The sequence below is a fragment of the Cydia splendana genome, chromosome Z (genome assembly GCF_910591565.1).
Source record: "Cydia splendana chromosome Z, ilCydSple1.2, whole genome shotgun sequence".
Classification (NCBI taxonomy): Eukaryota; Metazoa; Arthropoda; class Insecta; order Lepidoptera; family Tortricidae; genus Cydia; species Cydia splendana.
The window spans coordinates 45,149,668-45,173,662 of NC_085987.1; the positions used below are offsets into that span (position 1 = coordinate 45,149,668).

The 23,995-nt window shown below is 37.7% G+C and overlaps 1 protein-coding gene across 11 annotated transcripts in view; it reads right to left on the minus strand.

The window, feature by feature from the left end:
* The window catches only part of LOC134804087 (mitochondrial thiamine pyrophosphate carrier-like), a 40,487-nt gene extending 33,399 nt beyond the window's left edge, over window positions 1-7,088 (minus strand). For all 11 annotated transcript variants that reach the window (XR_010146066.1, XR_010146067.1, XR_010146069.1 and 8 more), the window contains exons 1-3: window positions 6,913-7,088; window positions 4,012-4,156; window positions 3,521-3,621 (exon numbers count right to left, since the gene is read on the minus strand). Coding sequence is in view for 6 of the 11 variants with exons in the window: in XM_063777000.1 (XP_063633070.1) it covers window positions 3,521-3,621; window positions 4,012-4,156; window positions 6,913-6,995 (329 nt within the window). In the remaining 5 variants the exon portion in view is untranslated. The remainder of the gene's footprint in view (window positions 1-3,520; window positions 3,622-4,011; window positions 4,157-6,912) is intronic.
* Between the last annotated feature and the right edge of the window lie 16,907 nt (window positions 7,089-23,995).

Genomic DNA, 23,995 nt, shown 5'->3' on the forward strand with positions numbered 1-23,995 from the left:
AGAGAGAAGGATAAAGATTACGTGGAATAAATTTTGGAGTCATAAAGAAGTACTCAAGAATAAACACTTACCGATTCATTTTAAAAGGAAGATTATGGATTCGTGTCTGCTTCCATCACTTACATATGGCGCACAAACTTGGAAATTCTCGAATAATATAAAAAAAAAAAATAAGGACATGTCAGAGAAGCATGGAACGCAGTATTACAAACATAAAGAAGATACAAAAAATTAGACATACACTGATTAGGAAAAAAACAAATGTGATAGACGCACTAGATTATGCAAAAAAGTTGAAATGGAAGTGGGCAGGCCACGTCGCACGGATGGTGGACAAAAGATGGACAAACCAGATAACTACGTGGCCCGGACTAATAGGCAAACGTAGAGTTGGAAGACCTTACATGCGATGGTCGGATGACATTGCAAAAATCGCTGGACAAAAGTGGACTCTAACAGCACAAGACAGATCTAACTGGCACTCTCTGGAGGAGGCCTTTACCCGAGAAGGGGTTCTTGCTACGTAGGAAATTAGGAATATGCTTATTGGTATTTTAATTTAATTTTTTGTGAAAAATAATGACATTACGAATTATTATTTATTACTATTTTACTATCATAATTATAATGTTTATTCCTCCTTAAACTAAGTTGACTTTGTAACTACTTTGCAAAAAATAAAAGGCTTTTTTATTTTTATTTTTATTTTATTTTATAATACTATTATGAGCCTCTCGCTCTTACAATAACATTTACTAAGTTTCATTGAACTTGAGAGTACTTGGTCTTATATCCACATTCTCTAAGTTAATTTGATCTTATATTAGACTTTCTAAATGCTATTATAAGAATGTAAGGCTAATATCAACATAGCATAATACTATTATAAGCCTCTTGCTCTTACAACAACATTTACGAAGTCTCATTGAACTTGAGAGTACGTGGTCTTATATCCACATTCTCTAAGTTCATTTGATCTTATATTAGACTTTATAAATGCTATTATAAGAATGTAAGACTAATATCAACATAGCATAATACTATTATAAGCCTCTTGCTCTTACAACAACATTTACGAAGTCTCATTGAACTTGAGAGTACCTGGTCTTATATCCACATTCTCTTAGTTCATTTGATCTTATATTAGACTTTCTAAATGCTATTATAAGAATGTAAGACTAATATCAACATAGCATAATACTATTATAAGCCTCTTGCTCTTACAACAACATTTACGAAGTCTCATTGAACTTGAGAGTACCTGGTCTTATATCCTCATTCTCTTAGTTCATTTGATTTTATATTAGATTTCTAAATGCTATTGTAAGAATGTAAGACTAATATCTACATAGCATAAGAACACTGTAAGTACGTACTTTTCTGATCTTACTAAAGCTATAATAAGATCAACAGCAGCACTTTAGTAAGATATTAGAGTGATATAAGATCAAGACACTTATATCACAAAAGAGAAGATCAATATAAGATGGTTTGATCTTAAATCGTTTTTGGGAACACTATTGTTAGTATAAGTAAAGCAAGGAACCGTTATTTATTCAACATGGCCACATCATTTGTATTCAGAATGCTTAAAATACTCTAATAGTGCGCTTGAAAAATACACCTACATCAATGGCTGACTATCAATACAAAATAAAGAAATAAAAAAATTATAAAAATATTCAAACACCATATTTGAGTAGGCGCATGAAGTTTGAAGTGTAAAACAGGGTCTACTTTACAATAAATAATATTTTCCCATGTGAATACTTACCCTGAAACATAAACAGACGATGATAAACAGCACGTTATTATATTTAAACATAATTCATAAAAAGTTTGATAAACACTTACACTAATATGTTTTTGTCACGTTGCAGTTAATTTCACCCGTATATTTATACTTCACAAATAGAATGTTTCAAACCAAAATAAGCTTATTTAGGCTTACAAGATTCTAACGTTCGACCAATATAAGCCTATGTAGGCTTACAAGATACTTACGTTCGACAAATATAAGCCTATGTAGGCTTACAAGATACTTACGTAAAAGCGATATTAGCCTAAAGCAGCTTAATATAGTTTTGAAAAAGATTACTGTGAATGCAAACAACATTCAATTAGACTGATATTAGAACGATATTAAAATAAATACGCTTATGCTTTGTGCCCAAACCCGGGCTTATACGATGATATAAAATCAATATAAGAGCGACAAAATTGTAGTCTAGAGACTGTTGTTAGCGTGATTTTGCTAGTTGGGGTCTAGCATACAAGTTCAAAGTGGACAAAGTGGTACTTATCAAACATGCATTTTTGTAGTAATTGAAGGGATGTTTACAAAAACAACATTACTGCTTAGAACGGTTGACACTTATTTAAGAACATTGTTAATCGTTTCAGGTGTCAACCAGTGTACTCAGTTATGTTGTTTTTGTAAACATCCCTTCAATTATAAGCCCTGTCTCTAATGGGCCATCTCAACATTTCGTCTAACAATTTACAATAAAAAACAAATATATTATACAAATTTGTAGTAAACTGATAAACACAAAAAATGCCCTTACCAGGATTCGAACTGCTTCTAGGAAATAAGGTTTTTCCTGCCGAAACACCTTGGCAGACGAGATTATAAGCAAGATGACCATCGGTTACCGTACACTAACCCATCTGATACCACGATGAAACCAATTCCAGTCGGTAGGTATGAACCCTCATTTCAGGAATATATAAGTCTGCCAGGGCTTTTCCTGCCGAAACACCTTGGCAGACGAGATTATGTTAGCAAGGTGTACATCAGTTACCCCTACATCAACCCATCTGATACCACCATGAAACCAATTCCAGTCGGTAGGTAATTCCAAGGCTTTTCCTGCCGAAACACCTTGGCAGACGAGATAATGTGAGCAAGGTAACCATCGGTTACCGTACACTAACCCATCTGATACCACCATGAAACCAATTCCAGTCGGTAGGTATGAACCCCCATTTTAGGAATATATAAGTCTGCCAAGGTTTTTCCTGCCGAAACACCTTGGCAGACGAGATTAGAAGCAAGATCCTGCTCACATTATCTCGTCTGCCAAGGTGTTTCGGCAGGAAAAGCCTTGGCAGACTTATATATTCCTGACATGAGGGTTCATACCTACCGACTGGAATTGGTTTCATGGTGGTATCAGATGGGTTAAATTAGGGGTCGCGGTGGCCACCTTTGAGAGCGTCTGCCAAGCACTTCCGGCAATAAAAATACTGGCAGACTTCGCTTTTCTGTGTCTACATGTAAATTTCTAACTGCTGCCATAACTATTATTTCGGTATCAGATGGGTTAAATCAGCCCCCTTTTTTCGCACCGGAAGTGGCCTTCTTTTTCGTACTTTCGGCAAGTTCCGCCGTGGCATACTATCGAATTTGGACTTAGCATCACTTTTATGGGAAACCATTGTGCATTTCATCGTGGTATCAAGTCGGTTAGAAAATTTGCGGCCGGATCTTCTACTAATATATTAAAACTTAAAATACTTGAACTGGGGACTGGTGTACTGGCTCGCATAATTCTCGACGAACTTGGTACTTATTTCATAAGCGTGGAACTGCGACGCTACGGACATGATGGAGTGTAACTGAAACAAAAATTATCTTTTACAACCAAGGTAAACCCAAAAATGTAGGAAAATTTGAACCCGTTAATCGGTCGATTTGATCGGGAAAATAACTGGCGCCAATCTCATCTAGCGTCCAAACGTACACAATTTAATCACCAATTTTAGAACCATAAACAAACGCACGTACAGATCCTAGCATTCCATAGATACTTCTAAAATTGGCATTTTTGTGTCCGCACCTCCTGATTTGATCGGGCAATCAAATCAGCGAGCCAAATTGCCGTTTGCGGCGAAAAATTTACTAATCTGGATACGCCTTAACTGATATGATTCCAATATTATTCAACTATTTGATGTCAAGTGCACGTTCCAACCGGTGTGTAAAATGAAGATTGGACATATCCGTACCTGTCCGAGACTGTGTCCGTGCCAGAAGGTGGTGAACCCCTCCTCCTTGAGGATCCGCCACGAGAGCCCTATCCATGTCGCCGACTTGTCTTTAGCCTGCAGCTGCGTACGCACCTTCACAATGTCCAGGGGTTGGGTTATGAACCTGAACCAGAACATGTTTACAAAGACATCCAGTAAAAACTGAGAAAGAAATGAACAAACACGAGAATTCACTTTGTTTACCTTTTTCTAATTAAAAAAAAAATTGCTAACATCACTACACCTTATAAAACAAAGTCCCCCGCCGCGTCTATCTGTACAGACGTAGTGCATAATTGGAAGCTGATAAGCAATAATGTGTCAACCCACATTAATTTTTCAATAAGATGTCAACTCAAAAAATTGACGCTTAAAGTTGACATTTTATTGAATAATGGATGTGGGATGACTCATTTTTGCTAAACACCATCCAATTGAAGGGATATTTACAAAAACAACGTAACTGCTTAGAACGGTTGACACTTTTTTAAGAACATTGTTAATCGTTTCAGGTGTCAACCAGTGTAGTCAGTTATGTTGTTTTTGTAAACATCCCTTCAATTGTTTTCCATCGTATTTTCTCGGAGACGTTCGTATTTGTCACGCTAGTTCAGTCAATGTCAGTAGGTACTGTATGTACCGAGACTGACTGAAATAGCACGGCAGCAATTCACGTTCGTAAGTTTCCGTGAAAATACGATGGAAAATAATTATGCACTACACTGTACGTGGGTGAATCAACTTCTAGAAAACTATTTTTGTGTACCTAGTAGACTCCCTAGCAAAGAAAAATTAGAGTTCGTCAGGATTATACTTAGGGCGGGTAGTATGAGAAACGTCATGGCTCCTCTACACGATGGGCCAACGCCGGCCACTCCAAGGGACGCATTTATGTGTTAGAGGGAGCAAGTGATATTGCTATGTCATTCTACCGCATGGCTGCGTCCCTTGGAGTGGCCGACGCTGGCCCACCGTGTAGAGGAGCCATGGCGCGGACGCGTGCGACTAGGGTTGCCATACGTCCGGATTTGTCCGGACATGTCCGGATTTTTGTCCCTTTGTCCGGATTGCGGCCGGACTTGGCATGTGTCCGGATTTTTAGGAATGACCTTATAAAAATAAAATGCGCGCCCTACGGGATCGGGCGAAGGGAAAGGGAAAAGTAGATCCACGATACAGTACACCGCAGAGAGCAGCGCGCCGCCGGGGCGTCGTTCAAGTTACGCCAAATTTTTGCTACAAGAAATGTCCGTATTTTTAGGGTGATGTCCGGATTTTTATCAGGACATTTAATTCTTCCATATGGCAACCCTACGTGCGACGGATTTTACCTACAATGGCACCCGCGTTCCTGCGCCCGCTCCGTTCACCCGCGCCATCTAGTGGACGCCCTTAATGTATAATGTATTGCGACTTCGTATATATGTATAATTTTAATTTAATGAAGTAGGGTTTACATGATGGTATAAGGCTGCTATTTAACTGATCACCAGATTTAGTAAAATTTAATACCAAAAAAATCTATTTTACCACCCTAAAATCATGAATGATCACCAAAATTATAACACCATTTTAATGTGAAATGATTACCAATTTTATTACATTTTACTATCCTTTTAAAGGAAATGACACCAAACTAATCATTATTAACCCAAAAAACAGTCAATGATTACCAAATTTCAAACCCCATTTTAATGTGAAATGATAACCTAATTTTTACATCTTGCTATCCTATTAAAGAAAATGACACCAAAATAATCATTGTAAACCCAAAAATAGTAAATGACCACCAAAATTAGAACTCCATATTAATGTAAAATGATAACCAAATTTTTAAATCTTGCTATCCTATTAAAGCAAATGGCTCCAAAATAATCATTGTAAACGCAAAAATAGTAAATGATCACAAAAATTGTAACCACATTTTAATTAAAAATGTGCAAATATTTAATATATCGTTATCCTATTAAATTAATTAATCCACTTCGTCACCTTTTTCTAATAGCATTTTATTTCTGTAACAGTCGCAGTTCTAACCTAACCTAACCCACTTTTCTAGTAGCATTTTGTTTCTGTAAGGGTCGCAGTTCAAACCTAACCTAACCCACTTTTCTAGTAGCATTTCTTTTCTGCAAGGGTCGCAGTTCAAACCTAACCTAACCCACTTTTCTAGTAGCATTTCGTTTCTGTATGGGTCGCAGTTCAAAGTTTGAACTGCGTGGGTTAGAAAAGTGGGTTAGGTTAGGTTTGAACTTCAAACCTAACCTAACCCACTTTTCTAGTACCATTTCTTTTCTGTAAGGGTCGCAGTTCAAACCTAACCTAACCCACTTTTCTAGTAGCGTTTCGTATCTGTATGGGTAGCAGTTGAAACTTAACCTAACCTACTTTTCTAGTAATATTTCGTTTCTGTAAGGGTCGCAGTGCTAACCTAACCTAACCCACTTAACTGATAGCAGTTTAACTTACTTTTCTAGTAGCATAACGAAATGCTACTAGAAAAGTAGATTAGGTTAGGTAGGTATGCGGTGCGGGCTACGGGGGGTTGAGCGGGAGGGGCTAGTAATTTTGGCATCAGTTTACTTTATTTGGTAATATGTATACATTTTTTGGTAATCATAGTGGTTTATTTAGGTGAAAATATCGCATTAATTTGGTCTTCAAAATTTGGTGATCATTAATGATTTTTGGTGATCATTCAATATATTTGGTATTTGAATACAATTTGAAGTGCAGTCGTAATTAAAGTGGTGGTACTTTTGTATTTTTAGGCCTTATTTATTTGGTGTTCAGTAATTTTTTTTGGTAAGCATGATTTTTTTATTTAGGGTACCAAAGTATTTTTTGGTGGTCATTATATTTGTATAATAATTATGCTACCTGGTGGTGATTCCAGACACTACGCCTGCAATAAGCTTCTGGTTAGGTGTGAGTGTCTCTTCCTTCTTGTAACCGACAACCATGTCAACCCGACGGCATGGTTGCTCCGTACGCGCATTTTGCTTTTTACTATTACATACTGATAATTTTGCAAATGACAGATGTTTTGTTTTTAGTATGAGTCAGTGCGTGACAGTAAAGAGATTGGAGTGTCTAATTTTAATTATTGTCTATGGATGTCATGGTTTTAGGGCATAGACTAGGAATCCTCTAGACGGAGCTTAGATAGACAGATATAGATGCTGCCAAAAATACAGGGGTGCGGGGGACGAGGTGAGCGAGTCCCGTGCCGTGATTGGTCCGTTCAAAGACACGGGCGTCACACAAATCTGGGGGCACGGCAGTGCCCCCGCCAAGTCGAGCAAAACAAAGAGGCACGGCCGTACCATCCTTTTCTCGAAGCGATTCAGGCCATTTTCAACGGCCTGTAATTTTGTGCTGGCTGAAGCTAGAACCCTGAATTTTCAGTGATATATAGGGCTTAACATGCTTTAGATATATTCTCAAAAACATCAAATCCGAACTTGTAGTTTAAGAATTATTGTACGTCAAAGTTCCTTAGTTTCGACACTGACACACTCACTCACTCGCTCACTCACCGATCATCACAATTCTAAGGTACTTCTAGCATACCCCAAGCTTCAAATTTTAAACATAAGTAGTTTTCAGCTTATCAAGCCATAGAAAACCTAAAAATATTGCAATATCAGTCACGTTTTAAAGATCTAAGAGCTGCATAAGTAAGTTTGTAATTCCATATAAATATATGCTATTACAAAGTTACTATTGCAGTTCCTACAAATAGTAGGTAAAGTAAAGGTACACTACGATGTACGATGTGAGTATGAATGAAGATGTGTTTATTTATGATATGTGTATACATAGTATGGGTATTAGTAACGGAAAAGAAGGACTGCCTACAAAAAGAGATGAGATCCCATCAAAAACATTACATGTAAAAAGGTGCAAGTCTCGCAACGCTTCTACTACAAAAAAGTTTTGAGATATAATGTGAAACCAAGTCGGTTATTTTAATCAGTGCCAGGGGGTGTTAAAACAGTATCAATAAGATATCTTTAATTTGTAATACACATAATGACTTGGCCATCGCATATAATGCTTTACTCGTACCGTACTCGTAAATATATATGACTGTAATGCTCAAACTGCAATTAGCGCTAGCGTTATGTTCAATTAGAATTATTTTTAATAGGTGACGATGATCCTTATGTCATTACGAGTATACAGCCGTGCGATGGCCAGGTCATTATATGTATTACAAATTAAAGATATCTTATTGCTACTGTTTTAACACCCCCTGGCACTGATTAAAATAACCGACTTGGTTTCACATTATATCTTAAAACTTTTTTGTAGTAGAAGCGTTGCGAGACTCGCACCTTTTTACATGTAATGTTTTTGATGGGATACACTTGACTCGAAAATGTAGTAAAACTACCGTATATTTGTGGCAGAGGGGGTAGCGCTACTATGCTCAGTCTGGAGGATGTCTTGTCTGTGTCCGGTACAGGCGGACTGCACCCCGACTGCAACTAGAATGGGAACGGCACGCCGACGTTGCAGTTGGCGTACAGTTCCCATCTTCGAGCAACACGGAAGGGAGGCGGCATTCGCACTATTTCCCCTCTGCCGAGGTACAAGATTAGCGCGTCAATCTAATCTAGCGCGGGTAATAAAACTAGTTGCACTTGGATTTTTCACTAGACCGAGTCCAGACGCTCGCGTGAACACTGCTGCACAAAAATGCCTGTTTGCTCGGTTTTTTGTTATAAAAAGAGGTCGGGGACATCAAATTTACAAAAAGAAAGTGTTACATTTCACATGTAATATTTTTTTTTACATATCATACGTTTAATTACATTCAAACACAATTATTATATTTTAGTCTCATGTAATTGTTGGATTTATCGATTTTGCTCGCTCAGTACAAATTGCGGATCGGTCGAGCGACAAATCCGACTTCTCATCTCTCAGAATACAATAACATACTTCAACGAAAATGTGTTTGTGTGCGTGTTGTGACACTTGTCACTCGTCCGTACACAAAAAGAGATCGAGGTTTGCAAGATTTGTCTTTGACGTGTGTCATTTTCTATGTATTTGTGTCGTCATTACAGATTGGATTCTGTATGTAAGTGTGTGAGAAGTGCGACTGTGTGCACCTGTCCCCCCCGCGAAAAATGGCAGAAAGATTTGTACGGTGAGATATCGCTTGGGCCCCTCCCTTCCGATGTGTCGGAAGCCGGTGTTGCTCGAAGGTTCCCATACAAATTGCAGTCGGGTTGCAGTCCGTCTGTATAGGCCCTTATGGATATGACATGTCGTGTCAAAAGTGACATTTCTGGTTCAAGAAATTATGGAGTGTAGAAGTAAACTCTACCTTCCATACAAGAAATGTTCAAATTCAGATCAAATTCATAACCTGTCGGTACAATCAGAATACGCCACCGGAAAGTGGTCAGCTATCACTGATACTATATGTGACGTTATCTATGAAAAGGGACCTTATTGTCGATGACGCTTACGCCATTATTAACGAAGCTCGAAGCTCCGATATAAATACAATGCCGCGCGACGCTGTGCGGCGTAAGCGCCATCGACAATAAGGTCCCTTTTCATAGAGAATGCCCCATATTATATTATTGCATGCTATATTATTATTGTTATCTCAATACACCATTCAATAATAGTCGTTTCACCTGAATTAGTATTAAGAGGTATTAGTTGTAAGCGAAGAGCGTTTTATACGAGTCCTTAGCCCTTCTTGTTCATTCATTTCGTAAATGTTTACCTCACTAAGGGCCACTTGCACCATCCCACTAACCCGGGGTTAAGCGGTTAAACCGTCGGTGTCAAATTGTACTGGTAACCATGGTAGCTCCAGGTTTAACGGGTTAACCACGGGTTATTGGAATGGTGCAAGTGACGCTAAGAAAATCCTCGAGCTCTAACTTAAGTCTGCAACGATTTTGATAGTATACGCAGTGCAAGTTCTATTTATACGTCATAAGTTCATAGAAGTTTGACGTTTAAAATAACAATTGCACTGCGTGTGCTAAAATCGTTGCAGACTTTTCTTGGTCTAACAGACTGGATTGACCGTCCAGTAGCGCCCTCATTAGGGGAATTGTGTTTTCTAAAGTCTAACCAGGAATAAATGATTACGCGCCACGTTGCGGAATTTCACTGGAACTATTTTTTTCATACTATACTATCTATACTGCACTGTCACCATATACATGAGAATAACAGCGCCCTCTTGACAATGATCATATATTACTGGTCATGCTTTAATAAACCAAATAATGTATCCTATAAAAATATAAATCAATAATTATATTAATATTGTTGTCCTTACCAATGCCCAATGCATATGCCAATTTTAATTTTATTACAATACCACAAAAATCCTGGATAAGGATGAATTTATGATAGTTAACATCGAAAGTTAAATGCAAAAAAAACGCTATGATGATTTCAAAGCTATGTTTGTCAAATATTATTTCAGAGGGGAATCGCTTAATCGCCAGAAATCTGTACCTTGCGAGTGGTGGAGTTAGAATGATACCTATATATCTATATACCTACTGATATTACCGATAACAGAAATAATGAAATTGATAAATCATTATGTCATTTATAATTCGAACTACACTCGCATAGCTCGGAAGTGTACTGGTAATATTTTAAAATCTTTTATTAAACCTCTTAGGGGGTATTACTGCAATGTTCTGCTGCCAAGAGGCTACCAAAGTGCAGCACTAAGCTAGCTAGTAAACCATAGAGTAACTTATACATACTGTGTCTTAAACTGTTTTTTGACAAGTTTTCACAAACAATAAAATATGACATTGATGCCTGATAAGGGCCTACCGGGAAACGCGACAGTCGAAATTTAGTTATCTGCCTCTTTATCGCTCTAATATGCAAAAGTGATAGAGAGGTTAGATATCGAAATTTCGATATTCTTGTTTCGCGGTAGAGCCTCAAATTGTGATGGATAGTGGTATTAGTGGTAGAGTTTTGCCTAAAGGCCTAAAGGGGTCTTAATATTCCCTATTACCTTAAAAACAAAATGACCCCCTTACTTGCGTGATTCCATAAACAAGGCGTGTTGTCAATATTTACCTACAAAGTCTTTTATAATAGTTACTCGATTAATGACTTTTATAGCTACAATAGACTATAAAATACTATAATACTTAATTGATTATTAAGCAAACAACTCATTACTGAAGTATAAAACGCGATCTTGCAAGTTTTCCCTGTCCATTTTAAGGTAAACAACAATAACAGAAGCTCGTTTTGAAATCCGAAGGTAGGTATGTTTTTTTACAAGCTTTTATTTAGAGTTAGACCAAGAAAAGTCTGCACTGTGAGTGGTATCAAAATCCTTGGAGACTTCTTGGTATAAATCTACCTAACTTGGGGTTATCCGCAGATGGTCTAGAACGCAAAATTTCTAGTGTGTTGTTTTGCCTAAATCGCAATTAGTCTACATCGCAAACGGTCTAGAACGCAAAATGCCCACATTATTTTTTCCGTTTTATCTCAACTTTATAGCGATGTCGACGGAGCCCCGCTTCCGCGGGGCTCCTATTCTGTGCTGTTTGGCCTTCGGGCATTTGAAGATACCTAACGAACCTAACCTATATACCTATGTAAAATGTGGTGATATAAAAAGTGGGCATTTTGCGTTCTAGACCGTTTGCGATGTAGATTAATTGCGATTTAGGCAAAACAACACACTAGTCATTTTGCATTCTAGACCATCTGCGAATAACCCCTAACTTGCCCTGCAATAAGGGCCGCGCGGTACAGACGGTCTGCAAGCTGACTGCAATTTGTATGGGAACTGCACAACGACGTTGCGGTTGGCGTGCAGTCGGCGTGCAGTTTCCATACAAATTGCAGTCAGCTTGCAGTCTGACTGTATCGGCCCTTAGGCCTTTAGTTAGTATAGGCAAAGATAATTTGTCCAAATTCTCTTTGGTGTTGGTCAGATCTTGGAAACTAAAGTCCCACTTTCCGATTTCCGATTGAGCTGAAATTTTGCAAATCGGATGACAATGCAATATTATGGATCTGATGATTGGAACGTGAAAAGAGCATACCTGGGCCGCCCAGCAGGAAGACATCCTATCGGGCGCCCTAGGTATCGCTGGTGCGACATGGTGGAGGCGGATCTGTGCGAACTTCGTGTCAACAATTGGCGAGACGTCGCACAGAACCAAGAAAAGTGGCACTGTCTATTGTCGGAGGTCAAGTCTCATTTTGGGCCGCTGAGCCAACGGAGTAAGTAAGTGAGTATAAGTAATTGATCTGATGATGGAGACAGGAGGTGGCCATCAGAACTCTGTGATAAAATAACGCAAACTAATTGTGTTTCGGTTTGTTAGAATTGTCTAGATGAGTACCTATTAGTTGCCTGTGGAAAGAAAAGTACGGTCAATGAGAAAAGCTTGTGGGTACATACCAAAAACGATTTTTTTGCCAAAAACTTATTTAAGTTTAATACTTGACTCTAAGGTCGATATTTGCTTGCAGCTTTCTACTGCCATGGCTGGACTGTCCCCCTCTCCTCGCGCCCTACGTACAAAGGAAACAAGCCCTATTCCGTCCCCCCTGCTGACCCAGAGGTTGATGCCACGGCTGCCGCCTATAGTCACCGAACGGGTAGGTTAGTATCTCTCTACTGCCATTGCTGGACTGTCCTCTCTCCTCGCGCCCTCCGCTCAAAGGAAACATCTATTCCGTCCCCCCTGTTGACCCAGAGGTTGACGCCACGGCTGCCGCCGGTTGACCGAACGTGTAGGTTAGTATCTTAATTTCTACTGCCATGGCTGGACTGTCGCCCTCTCCTCGCGCCCTCCGTTCAAAGGAACCATCTATTCCGTTCCCCTGCTGACTCAGAGGTTGACGCCACGGCTGCCGCCGGTTGACCGAACGTGTAGGTTAGTATCTCTCTACTGCCATTGCTGGACTGAACCCTCTCCTCGCGCCCTCCGCTAAAAAGAAACGTCTACATAAATATACAATAAATTGTGCAAATATATTTTCCATAATATCACTATCCAGGGAGGATAATGGGAACTACGTTTGTATGGAGATACGGTCGTCCACCATCCACTTTATTCTGGATATCAGTACCTATAGCCCTTTACTGTGTTTTAGCGAAGGCCCCGTGCCCTCCGCCACCGTCGCCGGCACCCTGGTCGTGGTACCACCGCAACTGCCAGAGCCCTAGGCCCCAGCAGCTCCCATGTAAGTTTCCAGCGAAGGACCCCTTCCTGGGAAATGGTCAATTTTAATAAGCACAAGCTTTTATCGCTAACTGTGATTTTCTTTCAACAGGCAAGTAATAAGTACTCATCGAAACAATTCCAACAAACCCAAATTCAATTAGATTGCGTGGTTTTAGTTATCACTGTTATCAGTCACTAGAGTTTCTATAGCCACCTCCTGTGTCCATCGTCGGATCAGATCGATAGTAGGTACTATAATATTGAATTTTTCACCTAACTTACTTATGTACCTATGCAATTTTTCCCTAAGTCTTATAGGTAGGGCGCCCAGAAGGGTGGCTGCATTGCCCCGCTGGATAGCAATGCTGATCCGCTGAGCGAAATATTGCCCAGCCCTCTTACAGATTAGCTTCTAGCCGCGTAGCCAACATGCCAATCGCTTATGCTCCGTAGCGATCAAAACGCAACTGTCACTGTCGCTCTAATATGAAAGAGTAATAGAGGGAGACACAAAACGTTTCGTTGTCGTAGCGATAATTGTCACCTTGGCTAATAGGCCGGCTGGTTAGATTATGAGATGCGGAACATTACATGCAGATGCCAAACTAACTATTCTATTCACATTTTCAGCTTCACGCCGCCGCCTAGACCCGAACAAAAGTTCAAGAACACAAAATGGTAAGTGAACCGATTTTTTTTGTAGAATTTTGTTTTTCGTTACTTTTGGATAAAATTTGGCTGGTTTGAAGGTTTCATTCTGGGCGGAATGAATACGAAATCAAAACAAGGAATAAATAGGTATATGTAAAAACTCGATAATTTAAAAATGTAATGTTTTAATTTGTTTACCTACTTTTACTCGTAACTATGTATACCTACTTGTGATTCGAACATAACAAGAAAGTAGTGTAAGTAATATAATATGTCAATTTTATGATGATCCATACTGAACTTAAAGCATTAAGTATATAAATAGGTTACATAAGATAGATCGGAACAAAGAGATATCCTACTCATATATAAAAGCCCAGGTAAAATCGATACAGCGCACAAATATTACATAATGACCGGGTCCTAGGCTACCTAGGGTCAGAGCTCTATGACCTGATTTCATTCAGAATTCTAGGTATTTGAGTTGCGTACTATATGCTTGCTGTATTGATCTATATTGTTATAATAATGGACCTGTTATGTAACAGGTGAGGTTTTTAAAAGGGGGCGGAGCTAAAAATAGGTATATGATACGGTACCTACTTATAAAATCTATAAATTTAAAAACCCCATACGCGATATATCAACAACTATAGCGATCCGCCGGTTTCGCACGGGTTAACAAATTATACACTTACATAAACCTTTCTCAAGAATCACTCTATCGATATGTGTAAACCGCATGAAAATCCGTTTAGTAGTTTCTGAGTTTATCGCGAACATACATACACACAAACAGACAGACGCGGCGGGGAATTTTATTTTATAAGGTGTCGTGAAATCCATCTTAGGTATGCCAAATATGCATCGTACATCATTTTGGAAAAGGGCTGATACTCTTAAAACTGCTGAATCAATTTTTATCAAACATCATTTTTATCAAGCAAAGAACCACCGCAAGGAAACTTGCTTTCTCGTTAAAAAAACAGCATCAAAATCGGTTCATCCGTTCGATGCCCCCGTCTAATATATAAGACCCCCCTTTTTAAACCCCGACGCAAAAAGAGGGGTGACATAATATGTTTGACACCAATGTATGTCTGTGGTATTGTAGCTCTACAACGGGTGGGCCGATTTCAATGCGCTTTTTTGGCGGCTTCTTTCTTTAGCGGCGCTGAGCACTTTTTGAGGTGAAAAATGATAAACTCGAGACAGCGTAACGCGTAACGCGTAAGGCGTCTCTCCTTTCTTTCTACCGCACGGCGAAAATGTATGCCTGAGCCTGCTGTTTCATGTATGCGGCGCAGGGCGCTTGCGTGACTTATGTCATGTGTGACGGACAATGTTATTCACCAAAGAACTTTAGTCATAACGTATCATAATCAGGTCAATTATTTAAAACTGGACTTTTATATTAAGGCGACGGTAGCGGTGGGTAAAATATCAGATTCTGTCAATTTACCCCATTTCACACACAAGCGCACTTCACGCACACTACCTCACTTTACTGGGACAGGTCAGTGACCCATCATGTTTTTTTAAGATTGGACTTTTAGTTTAGTATTGACCACTAGCCTCCTTTTAGGGTAAAAGCATTCCATTTAAAGATGAAAGAGAAACAATGCATTTAATCTTGCTTTCCTTGTCTGTTCATGTCACACGTGACGTACCTATTTAATTCATTTGATTGTTGACTGTTTTACTACCTACTATTGCTTTGTCGAGATACGCGTTTTGTACAATTAAAGCGAATAAAACAAGATGTCATTAAGTCAGTTGTAAAATGTTATTTACTACTCTATACGGTTTTTCATAAGGTGCAAAATCCATTCAATAGGAATTTAAATAAATAAAGTTTCAGCAGGGTGGCAATTCCATTTTGGCGGATAAAGCGAAACAGAATAGTTCTATCGAACCTGCTTACAAATTTTCACGAGAATCAGTTGAGAAATGTGATCTGCAAAGGAGAACATACAAAAGCATTTGTGCCCAAGATGAAACGGAGACCTTTGCTAACGCTCGGTCAATGATGGTTTAGGTACACCTATAAAAAATGATTGTCCCTGCTGTAATTTTAATATCTTTATATTTCAACCGGTATAGTTTTACCTTCAAAAATAATCGGTATCGCTAAACAATAGCGGTACCTTACTACTTATACGTTCACGAAATCGGTATCTGCATAACTTGATTGTTAGTAAACTAAACTAACCTTATGTACAGTCACCTGCAATAATATGTTACGTCATTAGCGCCAACTTTGCCTCCAGGGAAACTTTGCCCAAAACGACAATTTTAAACAAATTCGTTAATGTAGAAAAATTGATAATAGTTATGGCCACCCTGCTGTTTTTAGTAGAAAATTGGTTATATTTCTGACAAAGTATATGCCAAACTTGTGCATAACTTGACTTGGGAATTTTGAGTTTGAGCGAGTTGTCTAATATAGGGTATATTTCGGCGGGCAAAAATTGATAAATAATGAATGCAAGTAGAAAAAATTGAGAACCCTTTGACAAATATTTCCGGGTTTCAGTTATAAGTTATAACACATGAAGCATAGATTATGTCTATTGAGATTTAAACTAATAAGGCCTAAATACACAAAAGTTTTAGCGGTGGGCAAAGTAATCCGGTAATTTGGCATCCATACCAACATTGCCCACCACCAAAAACGGATTAGGGTTGTCACTTTCATCTAATTTACCCAACTTCGCAAGTAAAAGAAGGTTATGTTTGTACACTAAAATAAGTTTATAAATATATACTGTATTTAATTTGTTTTATTATCCTTTATTTAGATGTTTTATCCCGTTAACGAATGAAAACCCAACAAAAATCATATTTTTGTTCATTAAACTATTGTAACAGATTTTCTCAAAAGTGACAACCCTAGCCTTTGTAAAATGCTTAGGCGAGCCTTATTTGGAAATGGGCAAAAACGGGTAGGCAACATTGCCCAGCAAATTTATTTAAAAGTTTTTACACTTATCGCTAAGTTATTAACAGGGAATGGTAGGATTGCCCAAAACCTTTAAGTGATCCTTAGACATCATCATCATATATACGAGCTGTATTTGAATACCAAATTGACGTGGGCAATGTTGGCGAAAACCCCGGATATTTTTTTATTTGCCCGCCCTCTAAAACGCAAAAAAATGGGTAAAAACACGATAAAAAAATGTTTTCTTCACATAAACTGATGCGTTTGATCACAATGGACGTGCTGAGCAAAAAAAGTCATATGATGTGATTTTTTTTGAGAAATTCGTGTTTAAAAAAAAAGCGGGCAAAGTTGATGATAATGAGTAATGACGGTACCTACTCTTCGAAGGTCGCAAAAATATGTGACATGCTCTTATGGTTCTACAAATAAGATCGTGTCAGATATTTTTGCGGCCTTCGTTGTGTAACATAAATTGCAGGTGACTGTACATTTGGAATAATTATTTTATTTAGTTTCAACGGAAGTTTCAAGTTTAGTACGAAAATACTTCAGATATGCAATATGCACAAAATGTAGACCTAATCGAAATAAAACATTGCTTTTTATAGTAAATTTATAAAACATTCGATACATAGGTATACATAACAATAACCAGGCCACAACGCTATTGGCCTGTAAGCTTCATCTCGGTCTCCAAAGCCGCAAAAACTTGCTAGTACTTAGTGCTGGTCTAGCCTTTATTTTTTCTTGAAGATTTTCAGAGAACAGCACGTACACGCATTATACATATAGACGGAACGAACGGCATAATCATAATAATTTATTCGTCGCAATCCATGGTATTACAGATCTAGGTACAAGACTTTCAGGTATTACTTATACAAATTACATAACTCTTCCTGTTAATAGGCAATATTTTAATATAAAAGTTCTATAATATAATACAAGATTACAGTTGTCATCAAAATTCATTGACATACAGAAGTCAAATACGTTTTTAAAATGACGCAAAATGATACCAGCATAATAAAAATTGATCCCAATCAGTAAAGATGAGTCTTTAAACTTTTTTCATTTTAAGCGAGTTTTGAAGGAACATAATACTTAAATTCGACTGTAATCGTATTGTTTTAATATAGTTTACTACGGTTTTCAACAATAATGACCCGTAAATAACAGCAAATGAAATTTAAATGAGACGCGAGCTGATATTTATGTACCCTATTTTTTGAAATACATTTTATCTACTGGTATGCTTTCTCGTGTGCGTATATGATTTAATGTCAATATAATTGTCAAAAGCAAGAAAATCAAGCTGTCATTTTCATTTGAAGAAGTACACGTGTGCTCCGGTGTAGCCCCAACGGGCATCTGACTTGAAGAAGAATTTTGAGTGATGTCGTCAATGTATGGAAATTGTTCGAAAGTTTACATTTGAGATTGAATTTCTGTGTTGTCTTATTTGTGAGTAAAAATATAAATCGATAATAAATTGGTAGCTGAATTATCTAGCTTCCAAAATCATACAATAATTCAATTACTGTCAAAGACAAAATTGTTTTGCTTCTGTCTCAAACGGAACTCCATATTTTGATTTTTTGATACTTTTAGTGTCGATTTGTAGAGAATAACAGCAAATTAAAAATATAATGGCATAAAGAGTCGGTACACGGTTTCTTCGTGAATAAATTTACGTGTAATTTAATGCAATTATCAAACATTTATTGAACAAATTATGGTTACAAAGTGAGGTCTAAATCGAAAACGTCATATACCGGCCCCTTAAGCAATAAAGCTCAATGTTCTAATATTGCACGGGCTGAACTACGAGGATTTCACAGTTACATTCTAACTTTATATCACTCCAGTATAATTCAATAAAGCTACATCTTCATGAAATCGCTAATAAAAGTGAACTCTAGTACTGGTGAATAAAACTCAAAATATCATGACCAAATATATTTAGATGCGAGGTCTGCAAGGTAACTTTACAATTTCGATTCGAATTTTAAACAATTAACGCTACAAATTTAAGTTCACTGGCCAGCAATTTCGGAACGAAAGTTTTTCAATAGAAAGGAGGATGGGTCAATTATACATAGTGCTGCAAACATTTTGGACTAGTTATTGAGTTTTCACTTCTGTCGGCACTCCCGGAGTGCAATCCGTTGTTTTTTTTTTTTACGTCAAAGCGAGTTTTCTTGCGGTGGTTCTTAGCTTATGTTTCATAGAAATCGATCTAGCAGTTTAAAGAGTGGGTATCAGGTCTTTTCCAAAATGATGTTCTATGATGGACTAAACTCAGACCATTGTCTAAAATTCTAAATAATAAGCATTCTTAATTCTAGCAAAAAGTTATGGAAAACCCGAGTAAAACACAGAGAAACACGAAATCAGAATTTTGAGCATTATAATATATATAGAACATAATTATAAATAATCATATAATTTCAGTTAAATACAAGTTTTCTTCAATAATCGCATCATAACTAATAAATAGTGCTGTCTAAAAATTATACTGAAAATAAGTACTTACCTACATAATGTAGCATTTTGTTTTTGTGCCTATTTTGAGCTATCAAACTTTGAACTTCTGTTACGTGATTTATATTGAAATATATAAATATAAATTAAATTATTTTCTTTTATTTATTATCATCATAAATAATTAACATAGTTCCCATACTATATATTTTATTACATTTTGAAAATAAAATTTTCCTTAATTTCTTTGTTTGTCAGCTGGTATAGAACCCTAAAACTATATGTCTAGGTTTTTTAAATATTTTTTCCCCTAGGTAATCTATAAATAAATCCGCAACTCTTGAGCCCTATTGTGTTGCTGGTTTGGGATTGTGCACAAATCACGCGAGGTGTTTTCGGCTACTTTTTGATCCCCCCTCCCCCTTGATGATATTTGGTTCAAATACGGGACACCCGGGCTACCTAGGGTCAGCGGCCGATCTATACGACCTGGTTTCAATCATAATTCCAGGTATTTGAGTTGCGTACTACGCGCTTACTGTAATGATTCATATTGTTATAAAATAAATACCTCCTATATGTGTACACTAGTGTACAGGTTTTTAAAATGGAGAGAAGCAAAAAAAATCCATAGTAAAATGTGACAAAGGCTTGATCAACTTGCAATTTTTTTTTCTTAATTTGCTACCTTTTTAAGGTTCCGTACCCAAAGGGTAAAAAAGTTACCCTATTACCTATTACTAAGACTTCACTGTCTGTCTTACCCTGTGTGTCACCAGGCTGTATCTCATGAACCGTGATAGCTAGACAGTTGAAATTTTCACAGATGATGTATTTCTGTTGCCACTAAAACAACAAACACTGAAAACAGAATAAAACATTTTTTTTATTGGAGTTCCCATACAACAAACGTGATTTTTTTTGCCGTTTTTTGCGTAATGGAGTCCGACTCACACTAGGCCGGTTTTTTTAATGACAATATACCTATGTAAATATTGGCTTGACAATAGTTATTTGTTTTACAATAGGCAAAGTTGTTGTTTAACCGCTCGTGCTAATATTGATACCCGAGCAAGCGAAAGATTCCAAAATTGAACCACGAGCGTAGCGAGTGTTTCGAAAAATGGAATCTTGAGCGTTGCGAGGGTTTAAAAGCACGAGGGTTAAACAAAATTTGCCCCGAGTGAATCACAACATTTTTTACCACACCCACCCGAAGCAAATATTAAATGTAAAATATCAAACAAAATCAAACCAAATCAAATTCAAATGATTGATGAAAAAAATCATCATTTAAAAGTCTATTCTACCAGCAAACATAAGAAAACAACTCAAAATTTGCGTTTGATTACTTTGCCTTACATGTGAATTGACTGATAGCAAAGTGCAACTTTGCTATCCGTTTTTGAAGTGCAAAGTAAGCCTTTCCGAGCTGGTGTGGTGAAAATTAGTTTTGAAGGTATATGAGTTATAAATTATAAATGTCATAAGCGTTTACCTACTTTAACGTTAAGAATTACCATCTAACTGTCAGAACAATTCCGCGGTATCTTGTCGCGTAGGGTCCCACTCCCCTCACACCTATCCTAGTATCCAGTAGCCCTCTCACACCCCACCCCGATGCACCCCATGCCACCCACCCGCTGCAAGCCGATGCATTTACTACCCGGCTTCAAATGCATTCGCGGCGCTGAAGGCGAAGCACGCATTCCGAGCGGCAAAAACTTATAAATGTATCGCGTTATAAAAAAAGGATCTCTAAATTACAAAAAAAATATTTAAGTGTTTGAAACTAATAAAATTAATCATAAGTTGCAGTGTTTTAAACTAGTTTAATACTTAATCATAACTTGAAGAAAACTTTTAACTTAACTTTTTGTGTTGTTAAAATGGGTCTCACATTTAGGCAAAGAGGCTTTTCAAAAATGCTAGTAGTAGCTACTGTGCTTTCCATAGTGCTGTACATTACATATGGTCTGAAATATGCGGCTGACAGAGTTATATCAAGAACGGAATACACTGAAAGTCTATCTGAAACGGCGTTGGAAGATAATGAAGAAGCTCAAGAATTATTTGAAGCGTTATTTGAAAAAGTTTAAAAGTTACAAGTGTTTGTTGTAACATGTGGGCGTTGAGGACGCAACAGGTGACGGCAGTGTATGTTCTCTTAGGGATTTCTCTGTTGTTCCTTTTGTGGTATATACCTATTTCGTGAACGATTGCTCGGACAACTTGCTTTTTAAAACAGATGAACACGTTTGAAAAAATTCTAAAAACTTTAAAAGTTTGGATATTATGTTAAATGAATAAGATAACATTAACAAAGGAACACACAAACTCTAGAGTGATTTCTAATAAACATTTTGGATAAAGTGCGAAAGTAAAGAAGTGAAGTGAAAGAGTAAGTTCATCATTTACTTTCTTTTGACCAATATTTACCTAAGTCAAAATTGGACCATACATATTACATACTATGAAAAGGCTCAAGTGATGTACAATAAATAAAAAAACGTAAAATACACAATTATAATAACTATCCGGACTAGACATAAAAAAGACTTAAATTTTAAAAAGTCAGTGAAAAAGTGACTTAAAAAAGTGCGAAGTGACAATTTCAAGCTTTGACGTGACAGGCAATAATTTAGTACCTAACACTAAACTCTTTATAAGTGTTTTAAACTTTTCGGATTATATTTAAGTACCTAAAGTTATTTGGACGTTTAAATGTGAAACTATAGGTAACTTAAAATAAAGACATAGGTACCAAACAATTACACAAAGACATTTTACAAACAAGAACTTTTTACTATAATCACAAAACAAACCATGGAATTCTTCAAAACCTGCTTCCAGGGAGAACGCTCTAATACCTACGATAATTATACCATAGGTAAGTACATAGTGATTTTGTTATGTCTGACCAAACGCTGTGGGGTAAATAAATACATACATAGGTCATACTCGTAATACTGAACACCTTTTACGAAGGCCCCTATCCCGAAACCGCAAAAAAATCTGCCCCATTCATTTCGACGAATTATATGTTATTGTACTTATTGTTTTCTATGGAACAGCAGATTTTTATCACGATTTTACGAGTCTACGAGTATAACCTACATTCCCCCCCCCCCTCCCCCCCATATTATGGTCAGATATGATTAATATTGCATTGTCACCCAACTTACATATGTATGTGAAGTTTCGGCCCAATCAAATAATGGGAAGTGGATCTAATTAAGCTTGCAAGTTTTGACCATTGCAAGTTAAATAAAAGCTTGTAATATAAATTACATGTGCTTATGTTTAACATAGAATTATCCGTACGAAGTAAAGGCGACCCAGGCGGACGCTCGTTGAAATCTACATACCGCGCCTTCTAATAGCTTAAAAAGCTTAAACTTTTACTTAAACTTAAGACAGAACCCTTAGTGTACGTTTCATTGGATAGCGTGATAAGCGTCGCGTTTGCGTTATGTCTAAGCGGGACGTTTTGGAACCTCAAAATCCCATACAAAATGACACTTAACGCAAACGCGTACGTCACGTCACGCTTAACGAACGAAATGTACACTTCCAAAACGTCCCGCTTGGCGCGTTGTTCAAAATCCCATACAAAATGAGACTAAACGCAAACGCGTATATACGTCCGTCACGCTATCGAATGAAAATTACACTAGGGGTTCGGTTACACTCCGTCTAAGCTAACTTTTCACCGATTTGTACACAAAAAGTGTTGGAAAGTCATTGTACACGTCATATTGTCTTCAACTATACGCTAGCTCTTACGTCTCCACAACCGAAGTGAAGCATGTAGCTCACGCCACGCCCCGCCCATCGCGTATGTATACTTACCTACGGTCCGATTCAAACTTTAGGGGCTACCCCACGCCAATGACCTTCGATCTGAATCCCTTAGTTGTCTAATGTTTTTGCAGCTTATTATATTAACAGCAACGGCTTTAAGCAATATAGTATCCCATATTTACTTCAAGTACATTGTCCTCGAGATATTTGGCATCAAGGTTGAACAATTTTAGGCAAAAAAACTGGTTTTCTGGCCATAACTTTTGTGTTCATTAGTTTAAAATTAAAACCCTGGATATGTTTTTCGAGACGTCAAAGACGAACTCAAATATGTAGATTTCGTACATGTAAGATCCTTCACTGCAAACTAGATACGAAAAAAGTGTTTTTTTAGACAATGTTTAAAAAAATCATAAAAAAAATAAGAATTAATTTCTTTCAAAATCCGGTGGACAAAACCGGAGATAAAAGATTGAAAAACCGATAACCGTTTGTCTTATAATTCTATCTGTACTGCAAAAAAAGGAGATACGATTCAAAACGTGTCACAAATCGATGAAAACCTCGGGTACCCCCTTAAGATACGCAAGCAAGCACAACAACACACTCGAATACACCACGCCGCACACGCCAGCTAAGGTACCTGCCTTCACCGCGGCCCCGCAACCTGGCCCCGCTCAAACGGTATCACCAGGCTAGGGGTCGTGGGGTTGGGTAACGATCGGTAGCGAAGAGCTGGCCCACACCAGCCACACAATCGTCCTCACATCGACGATGACTGACCTCCCCACACGGTGGGGAGCGACCCGCAACAGCCGTCGCAGCCGGAAGGCGGAAACGGCCTCCCATACCTCCCTTACAGGGAGGTATC